The sequence below is a fragment of the Drosophila tropicalis genome, unplaced genomic scaffold, assembly GCF_018151085.1.
Source record: "Drosophila tropicalis isolate 14030-0801.00 unplaced genomic scaffold, ASM1815108v1 contig_859, whole genome shotgun sequence".
Lineage (NCBI taxonomy): Eukaryota > Metazoa > Arthropoda > Insecta > Diptera > Drosophilidae > Drosophila > Drosophila tropicalis.
The window spans coordinates 8,013,784-8,029,090 of record NW_027173353.1 but is presented as its reverse complement, the minus strand read 5'-3'; the positions used below and the strand labels follow the sequence as shown (position 1 = coordinate 8,029,090).

The following is a 15,307-nucleotide window of genomic DNA, read 5'->3' as shown; positions in this document are numbered from 1 at the left end:
ACAAAAAGAAAACAAATGCAAAGAGAAACCAAAACTTTCGTGTGAATTTTCGTAAAGAAGGCATTTGCTTAGTAAAAATAATTTCATTATTCCTGTCCAGACATGGCGAAAAATTTATTTGCCATGCAAATGAAGTTATTAAGCCAATCCAAGTAGCCAAACTCTGTTCATTAATTTTCATCTGCCACTGGCGAAGCCATAAAGAAAATATATGCAAATCCAGGCAAACCGCCAACCAGAAACAACCAGACGAGAAACTTTTTCGATTTGCCAGCGTAAATTATATACTACATACATACTATATAAACACCCACACACACACACACATATTGACAGAAATTATAAGAAGTTGGCCACCAAAATGGTGAATGTGGGCTGATAATAAATCAAAAATTCAACTGACTGCAGTTAAACTTATGTAAATTTATGCTAATGCTTCGCAACAGACAACACAAGATACAAGTCGTAAAAAGGAAACAAAAAGAAGGTCAAGAAGCAAAGAAGAGAATGAGGACAAATGTCACTGGTATAAATCAAATTAATGAAATGAAAAGTGAAAGCAATTCAAAAAAAAAAAACAGTTCACATGAAAGTCATACTCACACTCACACACACATGCTAAATCAACTGGCTCACACAGCGTATGCGTAATGAGTAGAACAGACGCATAAGTAATTTATGAATAATTGACAGATGAAAAGGTAAATGTATGAGATGCGCCATCTAACAACCTCACACACACACATACATATACATATGTATCTGTGTGTAAGGGTTGTGTGAGATAAAAGGGCAATTTACATAGCAGCTGCTGTTACTCATCATCATTATTTAAAATAAACATTCTGCCGTTTTGGCTTCATAACCATTTATCACATTCGCCAGATTTATATGTGGCCATTTAAAGTAAAAGGAAGCAGCAGCAAAAAGCCTGAAAATATCACGAAACAAACGAAACTGCAGGTTATTGCTGCCCTGAATTTTCAATCTCAGTTACGCCCTTCTAGGAATATTTATTGATTTTCCTATAACATATATCGATGTATGCCATTCTATACATTCCTATACATACATACATATAATTTATATATGGTTTTACGTATTTCTTTTGACGCCGTTAATGGTAATTGACGTCTGCATAACCATTAAAGGGTTTTATGGCAATGACGTGGGCATTCTCATATGGGCGATGAGTCTAAATTTTCTTTTTTTAAGGGTTGCGTGTTTTACATTTTCATTCGCCCTGTTGGGTTTTTCCAGTCTTGGTGTATGTCTACCAAATAAGCCAAAAAGCTATAAATACGCTTTAGTGAGATTTATATTTAGTCCTAGCCACATCCATTGATTGATAATTTTTGTTTAGGGTGTAAATGAAATTCCAGCTGGAGGAGTAAAGACCCAAGGATTTCAGCCTCTGGGTCAGCCTCTTTTTGGCAAGAAACTGTAACTAAAAGTTGGGAAAAAGTTGCGTATGTGATGTGAAACAAATTTAACTCTTTGTTAACATTATAATTAAATGTATAATATCATCTAAGAAAGCTGTTACTAAACCATATAAATGTCTGCAAATGTTAATTTGGGTCTTAAAATACTTCATCCTGTTTATTGCAAGCTTTTCTTGAATCAAATATTCCTAGAATTACATCAAAAATAGGTAAGAATTTTTGCAATTTCTATTCATAATGTAAATGCTTTCAATTCAAAAAGGTATTTGGCAATTTCCAATTAAAAATTTTAAATTGATTTCTTTTGATAGATATTTTTTAATAACCTGATTTCTTTCTACTATATGTTTTTTGCTTCTTTTGGTTGCTTTTGCCATTAAAAGTTTCGCCAAGCAAAGAAAAAAATATTTGCCAATTCAACAAGTTTGCTAGCCCGTCGACGGGTACATAAAATTTGATATGTATGTATATAGAAGATTGCCGTCTCGCTGTGTATGGGTGTGTGTGTATACTATATAAATTTCAATAAACCAAACATTTGACTAGGTTAGACAACAGGCAAAAAAAAAAAAAGGAGAAGAAGTACAAGAAAAGCGTCAGCAGCAACAGCTTGAAGAAAATTGTGGAAAAATACTGCGAGACGAAATTCTTATTCCTATTTTTGTGTTTGTGAGTGTGTGCGTTCGTAATTGTTGATGACGGCATTGAAGTCAACTTTATGATTGGGTCAAACTGGAACGTCGCCCAAATAAATGCCAAATGACAAAGACAATAGACATAAACCCTAAATGAAACGTAGCTCAGTCCCAGGCGAGATGTCAAGGCAAATACATCAAAGTTGAATTTATTAGACAAGTCGCAGCAGCGGTGGCATCAGCATTGTTTTTCTGCTCTCAATTTCCGTTTCCTGTCAGACCAACACACACACACAGAGAGAGAGAGGACTGGCAAATAATGCTGACAAATGGAAATCCCCCAAACACAGATGAACGATAAACTTGCCATTACTCATACCAAGAGAAATGTACAATAAAAATTAAGACTAAACATATAAAAGGTAGAATTTAATAAACACATGAAAGTCTTTTCATCACAATGTGTTGACGCACTTTAAACCCAAACTCTTGTGGCTTAATCTGTCTGGCCAGTCATAAAAGTGGAAAACTGTAACTTTGTTTTGGCTCTGTAATAATGAAATATCAGCATGAATCCCAGCTAAAAGATTCTTTAAAGTTCAGCCAACAACAAAAAAAAAAGAAAAGAAAACAGACACACACATACACACAAAGAATGTGGAAAAACTCGTAAAACTTGAGCAATCGCGCATAAATCTTCCACAGACAAAATGGCCAACTGTTGTCCTTCTCCAACTCCCCGTCTAGTTCACCTACTTTTTGCTCTATTTTGTTGCTGGTCTTGGAGAACAAAAGACTGAAAGTTTTCAAGAAGGAGAAAGTCGATTGGGGCCAACAACAATAACAGACTCGATAGATTCAAACAGATACCATCCAAACATGTGGAAGGAGAATGTCGTTAGGTGAGACTTGTATGACCATTGTTGGGCTTAGCATTTTAATTGTGTGGCAAGTGTGAAGCAAATCTCATAAAATTTATAGACTACAAACGGAAGAGCACAAATTTGCCATAGGGCCAAATGGTATAATAGCAAAGTGAACTTAAGGGAAATCAATATTTTTGTTAGTCGTCTCTACTTGGATTATCCTCCAACTTTAAAGACAAGTATTCTTTAACTTTTCTATAATAGATTTTCCATAAAGCAAAGTCAATAGATTTTATAGGAAAGTAATTTCTTTCAAACCCAGCAAGCACTTGATTAATAGTTCTCAATCAAATTTTTGTTTACTTTAGTATTCAGTGTCGATTTTTATTTGGTTTGTTTCGATCAGGAAGCAAAACTTTCGAAAATTCCCCAAAATTACATGTGTAGCTAAAAAAAATAAAAAAAAATCGTTTTGTGAAAATTTTTAACATTTGAATTTGCGTGTGAAAAAAAATGCAGGCCCACCATGCGATGCCTGATTTTCGTTGCCGGAATAACTGCCAGCACAAGGAGTGCCAGAGACATGCTCCATTGGGTCTGGTTGATCAACACACGCAATGCAAGTGCCTGGGCGAGGTGAATGCCTCGTCTATGTTCTTGGAGAATGTCCTGGATCTGGCGAATACATTGTCCCAGATCATGATTGTTTGTGGCTTGCACGAATGCAAGGCCAAGTCGACGGTGGATATTATCACTTATGCCTTTTTGCATTACGATCAGGTTTGCTATTGCATTGACACGACGCCAAAGAAGCGATTGAGGAAAGAGGATCTGTTCCATGAGTTGGGCAAAAAGTCACTGATGAATAAGGTTGAGGCACATTTGGCCTATTCGATTATCAAGCGGGGCTTTAAGGCCTTCTACTATGAACCGAAGAAGGAACTGACTTACGATGATCAGGGTAGACCCTCATATAATGATGAATGCGTTTGGGTACATGCCGCTCGCAAGTCAGCCGAAAGTTATGCCCGTTTCGATGGTCTCTCCTGTTCAGATCAATTGGCCTATGAGGCAAAAATCAAAATTGCCTATAAGAAATTCTATGATCGCATGCAAACGCGTAAACGTCAGCCCGAGGGCGATGATTGCAATTGTTGCTTCTGTGCCAAGAAACGTGGACATTTGGTCTATGCCAAGGAGCCAGTGCCATGCAGCACCAAACGCAAGCCGAAACACGTCTGTCCCTATTGCTGCAAGAAGAAGGAGAAGAAGCAATATATCCATCCTGCTCGGCAGTCAGCTAAATGTCCCAAATGCCACAAATCAAGGAAGTTCTGCTGCTGCCCCAAATTGGACTTCAATTTGCAATGGGTCAAGAGCATATGGGATCGTCCAGATTTCAATCAATATTACAAGAATGAAATTGCCGAGATTGAAGAGCGCCTGGTCAAGGGTTCGTGCTGGCTGCCACCAGAGCCTGTATTGGACCATATCGACGCCGAGGAAATGGAAGAGGAAGGTGGGGACGAGGCATACGAGCTGTCACCAGAAACCCAATTAGCATTGGGCGGCAAGACAGTGCCAGCTCTCACTGACGATTTGCAACAGTCTCAGCACGGTTCTCAAACGGGCAGTCCTGTAAAAACTGGAGATGCAACTGCACCAGGCACAGCGGCAGGCTCACGAATTGGTTCTATTGAGGGAGATGCCTCATAAGCCGCCAATTAATTTCAACTAAAACTCTGTCCTCTAAGAATTAAAAGTCACAAAATTTGTAGTAAAACCTCAACATCATCGATTTTCCATATGTATCTTCAGATTTCGATATTTCCGATATCATTCAAACCACCTGATTAAATGTCTAACGTGTTAACAAACTAGTTGTTTAAATTAATCGAATTTAATTGAATTATCAAATAAATGAATGGCCATACTGTTATTTTGCTCTAAGGTTATAGAAAATGTAGAAGGAAAATTCTCAATTGACAATAGTTTTAGCAGTCCTTGAGTGTTTATTTAATTTATTATTCTCAAAGTGAAATTAATTTGCAGACAAATATTTTCTCAAGACCCAAAGCATGCTTAAGTACAGTCACCACAAAAGTGCGGAAGCAATAAACAGCTCAAACAAACAAATGTTAAATGACAAATGTCCGGGCTTGTGGGCTTGAGCTCTTGGAAACAAGTATTCGTAATATTATCCGCACATGTTGCTCTAGCCAACTTCGAGGCACTTCATCATTGTGGCTCGCTCTCGCTCTCAGTTTCCAGCTCGAGGACTGTTGAGCAAAGGTAGAAAGAATATGCACTTAAGTGCAAGCCCTAAAGAGAGAGAGCTAGAGCGAGATAGCATCACTTTGCCATTAGTTTGGATTTCCGAGCTCTTCGCCTTTCCGCACTCTTTTTCTGCTTACTTTATGCAAATATTTTAGAGGTTATAGCTGACCAGCTTTTGGGCAAAACTTTAAGTATGAATCTCTTTTGGCCTTCTTTAAAAACGAATTTCTCTGCTTTTTCGGTTGAAGCAAAACTTTTTGATGACAGAACTGAGTGCAAAGTTTCCACTACTCTTCCCTTATATATATATTTTTTTTTTGTTGGTGCCCCACTCATTTTCACTTTCAACGCCGTACAACTAAGTGCACTTTGTGGAAACTTTTTTGGGGCAATGTCAACATATTGCAGCAGCAATAACTTTTTGGTCCTTTAAATGGCTCAAGCGAGCCCCACAATTATTTCTTTCCGAGTGCGTGTATATAAACGCAGACTAGATAATAATAAATAATTTACACCTCTGCCAACCGCAAAAGCGAAATGTGTAGAAAATTTAAATGCATTTTGCGGTTTGTGGCATAAAAACCAAAAACTAAACTCAATTAATAATTCATAGGCATAGACTAATTATTTCAACGTTTTCCGAACTCCATAGACACACAAAAGCCACAAAAGATATAGAAATTAAATTTATTTATTGGTTTTCTACCCAAATAATATTTAACTAACCAGCCCCTCACAAACATTTCATTGTCGATTTGTGCGTTTTCTTTCGTGTTGTTTTTTTTGTTGTTCTACGCGTTTTTTAATTTAATTTATGAATATTTCATAAATGGAAATGAAAATGGTAATAGAAAATGCAATATGGAATAATTAAATATTTAAAATGTTCTACGGCAAAAGGCCCAACCCACAAGTCCGCCTCTCCCATCCCATCGAACTAGCCTTCTGGAGCCCCCATGTTGTTTCTTAATAACTCTAATTGAGGGTAATGTTTAGCAGCAATATGAATAGCATTTTGTTATGTCAATTAGCTTTAATGGATATCAAGTTGATAGGGCTAAGCATACTTAATTACTATTCTATACAAATTCTCCTCAAATATTAATTAAATGTGCAATTTTATGAACTTTAAAGATACTTTGTTAATGTGCAAACATTTTCTTATCTTTAAGCTAGGCAAAGCAGTGAATATATTTTCTATCAGCGCCAAAAGTCAGACATTTCTTTTCAATTTTCAATGTTGGTCTAAGCTGTGGCAGAAATCAGAAAGTGAAAAGCATAATTTTCAAGCAAAATAGCTGACTTAAGAGCATAAAACTAAACTAGTTCTTAAAAAAGCCATAGAGAGATGCGATATTAGTTCACACTAGCAGCTTAGTCAAAAATGCTTGAGGCAAACTTTTATCCCTGCTTAGCTTCGCTTGCCACAATCTTTTCTACCAGTGCACTGGTTGAGATGAGTTTTAGTTCAGTAAATGGCTTGCTCTGTTAAAATCCTTTGCCAGCATGTTGCATATTGCAAATAAAGTCCTTACTGTGCACTTCTCAACCACATTCTGCATAATAAATACTATGTGGGCACTGGTTCCACTGGAGATAGACACAAATAGTTCCAAGCACTTTAGATGTTTGATTAAGTTTATTTAATGTTGCATTTTGTTTAAGTTTTGATCAAGTGCTAATTAGCACTATATATTTCTTATTCCTGCATTATTTGCGCGCGGAAAGTGAATTTTCTGCCTCAATTTTTTCTCTGGAAATTTTCCACTCTTTTCATTTATATTCCTGCTGCTTGTTTCCATATAATGTATCCAGATTTCAGTCAAAAATTACATCATCTCACCAAGCATGGCCGATTTGAACTTAGTACTTGAGTGAGGCAGTTGGAAATTGGCCAAAAAGATGCCAATTAGCACCTAATTCCCAAGCAAATACAGAATTTCCTTGAGCCCCGAAAAGTAGGCAATGAAAAATTAAAAATTCCTTTTGTCTTATTTCAGAAATTGCATTTATCGTGCTTTCATTTATCCTAAGGGAGCTGATTTTTAATGCAACTTTTCCTTTCTTCAAACTCCAAAAAGAAACTTAATAATGCTTTAAACCAGACACTTGAAACTTTAGATTATAAAATATTTCGCTTCTTTTAATGGATTTTTCCCAAAGGGTAACTCCAGGGGGTGGGAAGCATGTGCGTGTATGTATTTGGGGGAGAAGTTCATGTGCATTAATTTCCGTCATATATTTAGCCAAGTTAATTTCTCACGCGAAAATTTCCTCTGCATGCTATGCCCTATGAGTAGTTATGAGTAGAATCATTTCGCTTATGGTGCACATTTTGTGTGTGTGTCAAAAGCTTGTTAAATTGTGCGGCAAATGTTGTGCTAAAAGTTTTTTACTTTTCAGTTGGCGTCTTTCAATATATGTATAGGGTAAATCAATTTGCCGCCAGTTTATGCAATCTGGCTAACACCTGACCGAAAACGTGATGGCCAATAACTTTTTTACCTATTGAATCTTAGGACATACACACACACACACACACACACCCAAAAATCTATATACATTTGTATAGAGGATGCAGTCAGTGTTGAAGACGATAAAGGGGGCTTCCTTTTACCCGTAGAAATGCGCAAGTCACAAGTGGATTTCGAGTGCAAAAAGCTCTTCAAAGCATTTCTGCATTTGCGGTTATCTGCGTTTCCTTTTTACATTCTGTACAAAATACCCTTAAATATATATATATATATATATATTTACGAACATGTTCTTATACATTTCTTTTGCTTGGAATTGGATTTTATGGGTTTTGTGCGATTCCATTTGTGGCTTCAGCTGCTGCTACTTCTGGTTAGTGTCATTTGCAATGCTTGTTTTTGCCTTTAAACATATGTAAAGTAGCTCAGCGAAAAACAAATTGCTTGGAGAGTTAGAAAAGTAAGAGATTCTATTGCAATTCCAAACGTTAAAGAATTGTAGGAAATAAAAACCCTGAAATAAAATGGACAACAATTTTCTGATATGTTTTCATATTGCAGCTAAAATAATTTTACCTTGAAAATCAATAAACTAACCCTTGATACGGTTCTGCTGTTCGACAAAAAAAAGGGGGAAAACAAAAAAATGGTGTGGTTCGTCACTTTTGTTAATGAAAAGTCAATGTTTTCCTCTTACTAGTGCTATTTTTATAACATAGCTTTCCGTTAAGGTAACATGGCGTATGAGTAATGAATGCAAACAAGACCCTTTTGACTCTCTCTCTCTTTCTATGTCACCCCACGGGCAACTGCTCACTATATGCCCTGTGAGTTTTTGCATATTAAATGAGTTGATTTTTTGTGTACTTTCATTTATATTTTTTGTTGCTTCTTTACTTTTTTGTTCGTTAAACAAACGAGTCATATAAAAAATATATACTTTTACTTTTCTATAGCAAAATTGACAAGACATAAAATAAATATTTCTATGTACCGAAAGAAGAACTACTTTTTATCTGTGTGTGTGTGTGTGTATGTGTGTGTAGGTATGCATGTAAGTGTATATGTGCGTGTGTTGTTTTTGCATTTATTTTTACGCAAACATTCGAACATCGTAATAATTTTATGACGTCATAAAAGAAATATAGCATTTAAATAGTTATGACTTGGCGCGTCTGTGTCTGGAATTTAGGCTGGCCAAAAACGAAGAAGAACATAAAAACCTAAACTCGAGACGCAATATATTTACTCGTGCCTCAGAAATTTTGTCCTCTTCAAGTGGGAAATGAGTTATTGAAATTTAAGATCGAAAATATTTAAGAGGTGAATTGAAAACCTTGAAGGGAGAAGGACAAAAACATTAGAAAACGTATTTTTGAATTGAACTGTTGAAACGTCTAGTGAATATTATTGGGAAAATTTATTATTATACCAACTTGAGTAGGAAATTATGGCAAATAATTGGAAATCTCAAGCAAAGTAATAATTAGACCAACTCTGGGCGTAATGACGCTTACAGTAGGCATTAGGAGAAATGCTTACTCAAGAGCAACTTTCTAATCAAACTAAAATGGACATTTTCATATAACATTTGATTCCATGATTTGGCTTAATTTGAGTGGCCAATCACTTGAGTTAATTAGGCTTTTAGCCCATTCGCCAAAATGCTATGCCACATCATTTCCATATCAAATGAAATGCAATTTATCACAAACCCGCACAAACAATCTCATTTTGTAATCCAACTGTCATGTTGATGATGGTCATATGGCGAAAACAGTTAGAGAGGGAGAGACAGAAAGGGAAATTGAAATGACAAGCAATACCACGATTTGGCTAAAACAATATATGTTTGTATGCCATGAATATGGCCTTGAACGACTTTTAATTATGAACCAACATCAAAAGCAGCAGAAGCAGCAACAGCCGCAGAAGTAGCAGCAGCAACAGGAAGAGCAACAGCCATAGCCACAGGAACCCCTTTAGGGTTCGCTCGCTTCATTTGCATATTTGCATATCTAATAAAATTTCTATGCAAATTTGCATATCAATGCCCAGGCCCAGTTTCTCTCACACACTCTCTCTCTCTCCGGGTGTGTGTGAACTAAATCAAGGCAATCAGCCATAATTAAACTGTCAGCATAATTAAATTTATTACTTAGAATGTGTATTACACATTCTAGGGCACTTTTTACTCAAGGAAATACATTTCTTTACTTCGGGTTTGTAAAATTCCTTTGCTGGGCAATAACCATAAATTTCTTTTTTCGTTTAATCAAAATATTGTTTGACATATTCTAAGGCTAAAATTTAATAATTTGTTAATTTATATGCGTACAAGTGTTATTTATAAGTATGATTTTGTCATTTGTCGATTATTATTAACCACAACCTAATGGTCGAGTAAAATTTAAGTAATTTGTTTAAGAACTTATTAATTTAGTAAGCAAAACTTTTCACCTAAAAATCTAATATATATTTCCTATTAACAAAACTGCTTTCAACCTTTTATTAATTTTCTCTTCTTCGGTTTGTCCTGACAAAAAATAAAGTGAAAGTAAAGAAAAATCCATTAAAAGTTTTGTTCACTCCACAAAAATTTGCTTTGTCCTTTGGCCTCAGTCACTTTGGCCTCTAATGAGCAACATGTAGAAGAAGGTGAAAACCTCTAAAGGGTAAATTAATTTCTTTCCCCATTTTAGTTAGAACAGAAATTTAACCCTTTTAAATGAAATTTATTCTTCTCAACTGGCTTGCAGATCTCAACTGGTTGGTTGGCCATAATGTGAACGTAATCACGTTTTAGTTTCGTATTTTGTTGGCTGAGCTTCTCCCTGATGATATTTGGATTCTCTTGGTTTTTATGCAAATCTCATTTGGAATATTCTGTGGCAGTGGCAGTGGCAGCTGCAGTTGCAGTTGCAAGTTGAAATGATCACGTAAGAGCTTCTAACTGGCTTACACTGACGCACACACTGAGCTTTAGTGGGTTGGGGAGGAGAGAGAGATAGAGAGATGCAATTGCATTTGCATGTGTGGCACGCTTCGTTTGGCGCCTGAAACTATGCTATACGCTTTGTTTGCCATTTGTTGCCGCTTAAGTCACTCGCTTTCTCTCATGAGCGCAGAAAACAAACATCAGAATGAATGCTAACAGCTGTCCATTCGTTGCTTCTCCCTTGTGGTTGGACTTATGTGTTTATTCCTTACTTTGTTTTTTTCCTTTTTTTTGTCCACGAATAAATTAACTATTGCATAATTCATTCACGTACTAACACTAATTGAATTATATGCTTCAAATTTATGGTACTCCAGACAATTGGAAGTAAATGAATATTAAAGTAGGTCAAACTCAGTAAAGGAAAACTACTACAAGTATAGGGTAAAATAAAATCAATAAGAGGGAGGGTAAAGCATATACCACTGACCCTTTTCCAACATTAAGAACCATTTTCAGTTGCAGCAGGAAAAACTCTTTTCAAGCTGTCATCAAACGATCCAGTCTATGTGGTCTATTGTTGTCCACGTTTATTAACTGCCATAGGATCATCAAGCGTGGAAAAAATTTAACCACAATGGTCGTTTCCGCCAAATGCCTCACCACCGCAACGCCACCGTCTATTTCACCTTCGTTGTGGTTCGTTAGTGTCCGTCAGTCACAAAAGCCAAATGCCACAAGTACAAAAGCCATGCCGCAATAAATAACCAAGAGCAGGCAAGAGTGAAAAACGGAAAGGCCAAGCACAAGCCAACGCAACGAAATGCAACGCGGCGAGAAGGAACCCGAGAACGAGTTTCCTTTCACGATGACTGAAACTGCAGTTAGCCGGTGTGTCACAAGCAGAAAACCCCAAAGCAGCAACAAGCATCGTACCGCAAATTATTACACTGGGCAACACATAAACAATACAGATTTTGCCTCCAACAGAGAACAGGCTGGCATACCATAGAATATGGCTTGCTTTGTTATTTAAACTATCGGGCTAAAAAATGTTTGTTGTTTGTTTAAATTTGTATATCTAGGCCATTGTTTTAAAGAAATCCTTAAAGAAAGTGATTTTGTAAACTTACTTAAGTCACATTTACTTAATTACAGATGCCTCTTCTTGCTCAAGTCAGGGTTCCCGAATATAGCAGTTTTCTATTTTCTAAAGACATTTTCAATAAGAACAGACGAAAATCTCTTCAATTTATATTATGATTTGATAACTTTCAAGTTTCTTCATTGGACCTTATTGAATCGTCTTCAACTAAAGGCTTTCAGTTAGAAGTATTCTACACTCTAGAGAATATATAAAGGTTAAATAAGTATCCAAATCATTTTCCATCCCACAACTACTTTTTCACCTCAAGCTTTTTCTTTTATGTTGCACAGTTTCTAGTTTGCCTTAATCAACTTTAAACAACTTTCAGGCAAATTTAAGCCCTTGCGGCTTCTGTGGCCATTATGCAGCTGACAGTTCAGTCATAACTTTTATATTTTGCTTCAATAATTTCAGAATAATTTCACAAAAATGCAACTGTAGGTGAATTGCTGTCAAAAATATCGATAGACATGGCATTTCATTAACAATTCGATTCGACTCCTGTTTTAATATGGCAAAGGAGATTAAGCTTTTTCTTCTGGCATTTACCAATTTTATGCCCATAGCAAATTATATAAATATTTATTTAATTAAGCCTTCAATTTGTATGCCAATATAATTGGTTTCGCTTAAGCTTGGGTTAAATGAGTAATACCAAATATAATTATGTAGTTAATTAAGTATACGCCATGATGGTCATTTAGGATAACTAAAGAATCATAAAATTATAATTACCCATGCTTACACTCCATGAATCGACCATAAACAACTGGTGTTAATTTAGTCTTGTAAAATATTATCCAACCATTTCACTCATTCGTATGGCGAACGATTTGGGAAATTCCAACACGATTCGTAAGAAAATTAAGGAAAAGGCAAGGGCAATTAAAAAGTGCAACTTTTTAAAGCAAACTTTAAAGATTTATATCGTAAAGAGAAAAAAACCAATAAACACGCAAGCGAAAAACTCTTTCGCTCCTCGTTTTTTGGTTCCCTAACAACCTAAAAGAAGCGGAAACAAGTGGAAAGGAAAATTAAAAAGTGAAATAATATATAAATAAGAAGCATGTGCACACATTTATTATGCAATTCAACGGTCTGACAAAAAAAAAAAAAAAATACCGAAAGGTAAGCAAAAAGCCTAAAAAAGCAACAAAGTTACTAGTGAGAATTTATTTTATGGAATTAAGGGCTAAGTGAAGCAATAAATAAGCACAGCAGAGCATAGGAAAATAGCACAAAGGTGTCTCACCCACCCAGCAACAACCTTGTGAACTTGAGGATGAAGCTAAAAAATCTAATAGAAATCGCTGAACACAAGTAAAAAAGGGAAGGAAATTGCCGAAAGTTAAGGTAAAACTTTCATGCAGGAAACTATTTAAGTTGTACTTTGATAAAGTTTCAGGTAACTATGTATTTATGAAATGGTTTTTTTTTTTTGTCCAATGATTTTGCAACTTTAGTTAACTTGTCTTAATTTCTGTTCAATTAAAGCTCTTCATCTGATATTTGTAGGTCACATTCGAGCTCAATTGCCAAGAGGATGCCTCAGATTGCGTATACGCACCAGGTGTATGAATACGGAAATGACTTAACGAGTTGCTGCCTGCCTCTATCTCATGTTCTATGGATTTCTACTTACCGCCACTTCTCTTTTCCACCATGTGTCCATACAAGCGACTCAAATCGATGGCATTGGTTGTTGTTGTCGTTTGCAGCAAAAGCAAACAGACTAAAAACGTGGGCCAAATCATCAAGCGACGTTGATGATGATAATGATGGTAACGATAATGTTGTTGCTGCTGCTGATGATGATCCATGGTCAAGGGCATGGAAGAGGACATACTTTTTTGGGTTTGCTCCCTCTCTAAGTTTTTTCTTGCTGAGATGGAACTTAATTTGGAAACGTGTCGAAATTAAAACACAGTCGTTGGCCCTCGAACAGCTTAATCCTTGGGTCCGGTCTGAAGAGTAAAATAAGCAAAACTTTTTTTGTTCACACGCGCACGATTTCCGCTTTATACGAGTGTTTGACGAAAGTTTTTTTTCAACTTTTTCCCTTAGTTGCTGTAGTTGTCCGTGTGTGTGTGTGTGTTGCTTTAGTTTTTCCAGAAGCAGTTCTCAGAGTTGGTCTGGCCGTTTTGTGATTGAATTATCTTTGGCACTTCTGCTGCAGTTGTTAAGGGCAGCTCCGTTTTGCTTTTGCTTCTGTTCCTTCTTCGTTTTACCTTTTTTGCCTCCTACTTGCTCTCAACTAGGCTAATGGGTCGGACTTCGTCTTTTAATGGAGTTATATGCACCAGAAATTAGCTTTAATTTTTATTTATGTTCTTTTTTTTTTTTTTTTGTTTGTTTACTTTTGCTTAATTAGTTGGAGGTTTTCGTTTCTACTTTTCCTACAATTTTATCTTAAACCCGTTTAGTTTTGTTATTTTGGTTTCGTTTCGTTTCGGTTTTGTTGGTTTTATTTTTTGGTTTTACTATTATTTCGTTTGTCGTTTTGTAAACTTAAAAATTGTAAAATAAATTGCAATTTTTGTTAGATATATATGGTTTAGTCGATTTTTTTTTACATAAATTTTTTCTACACTGCAAATAAGAGAAAGAGAGAAAAGTGAACAAATTAGTTAAAAATTTCAGAAAATATTTACAAATATAATTTAATTTAGTTTGGTTTCTATTTAAATGCATTTGAAACGAATCTCCACAGAAACTCTCTGACTTCTGTCATTAAGAGCTTAACAAAAATGACACCTGTCATTCTAAAAAAAAAGGGTCTAAACCATAAATTTTAGACATAAAAATGAAAGCCAAAAACAAAAAGGACAATCCCATGAAAAATCCCAAATCCTTCAACAGATTACCGAAAAATTATTACAGCTATATGTTAGAAATCTGCTTTAAGCTCTGTTGAAAAATACACGTACTAAAGCAAAATGTAATTTCAAATTGTTAAATTCAATTATTTTGCTTTAAATTAAAATTTGGATCATTTTACTTCAATCTTGATGAAAAAAACAAGAAAATATGTTTCTCTTTTAATACCATCAAGATGAAAATGTCTCAACGTCAGAAACAAAAAATGCCAAAACAAAACTGAGTGAAGGTAAAACAAAAATCTTAATTGACACATAAAAAATTTCACACCCTATATGCGCACACACTCCTCACACACACACACACACACACTCTACAAGAAATGTTTTATAAAAAAGCTGGGAATTACTTTTTGCATGTACAAAAAGAGAGAAGAAAAGTAGCTCGACCAGACAATTTACATATCAAGGCACTCACTCTAATCAGCTTAACGAACTTTAACTCAAACGCAGGACCAAAATAACATCGCCAGGGACATTAAGTTGAACAACCCTTTCGGTATGCTTTTTTGGTATTTTATACCCTTCTTTCAACACACTGGCCATACTCGAGTGACTTTTAATGACTCTCTGGAGTACCCAACACACATACGCGGCGAGGAAAAAAAAAAAGGCGAGAGGCCACCTCAGACATAGAAGCTTTAATTAT

General features: G+C 35.7%; 2 protein-coding genes across 2 annotated transcripts in view; one reads left to right on the top strand and one right to left on the bottom strand.

Moving 5' to 3' along the window:
- LOC137582422 (IDLSRF-like peptide) overlaps positions 1 to 14,359 on the bottom strand; it is a 43,355-nt gene extending 28,996 nt beyond the window's left edge. The window contains exon 1 of the mRNA XM_068296955.1: positions 13,425 to 14,359. Within this exon, the coding sequence (XP_068153056.1) occupies positions 13,425 to 13,626 (202 nt within the window). The 5' untranslated portion in view covers positions 13,627 to 14,359. The remainder of the gene's footprint in view (positions 1 to 13,424) is intronic.
- LOC137582565 (uncharacterized) lies at positions 3,327 to 4,823 on the top strand. The gene has a single exon (XM_068297154.1). The coding sequence runs from the start codon at positions 3,460 to 3,462 to the stop codon at positions 4,660 to 4,662; it is 1,203 nt and encodes a 400-aa protein (XP_068153255.1). The 5' UTR covers positions 3,327 to 3,459; the 3' UTR covers positions 4,663 to 4,823.
- Positions 14,360 to 15,307: the final 948 nt, after the last annotated feature.

Excerpts from the sequence above, each read along its gene's own strand:
- LOC137582565 (XM_068297154.1), top strand. The coding sequence starts at position 3,460 with ATGCAGGCCCACCATGCGATGCCTGATTTTCGTTGCCGGAATAACTGC.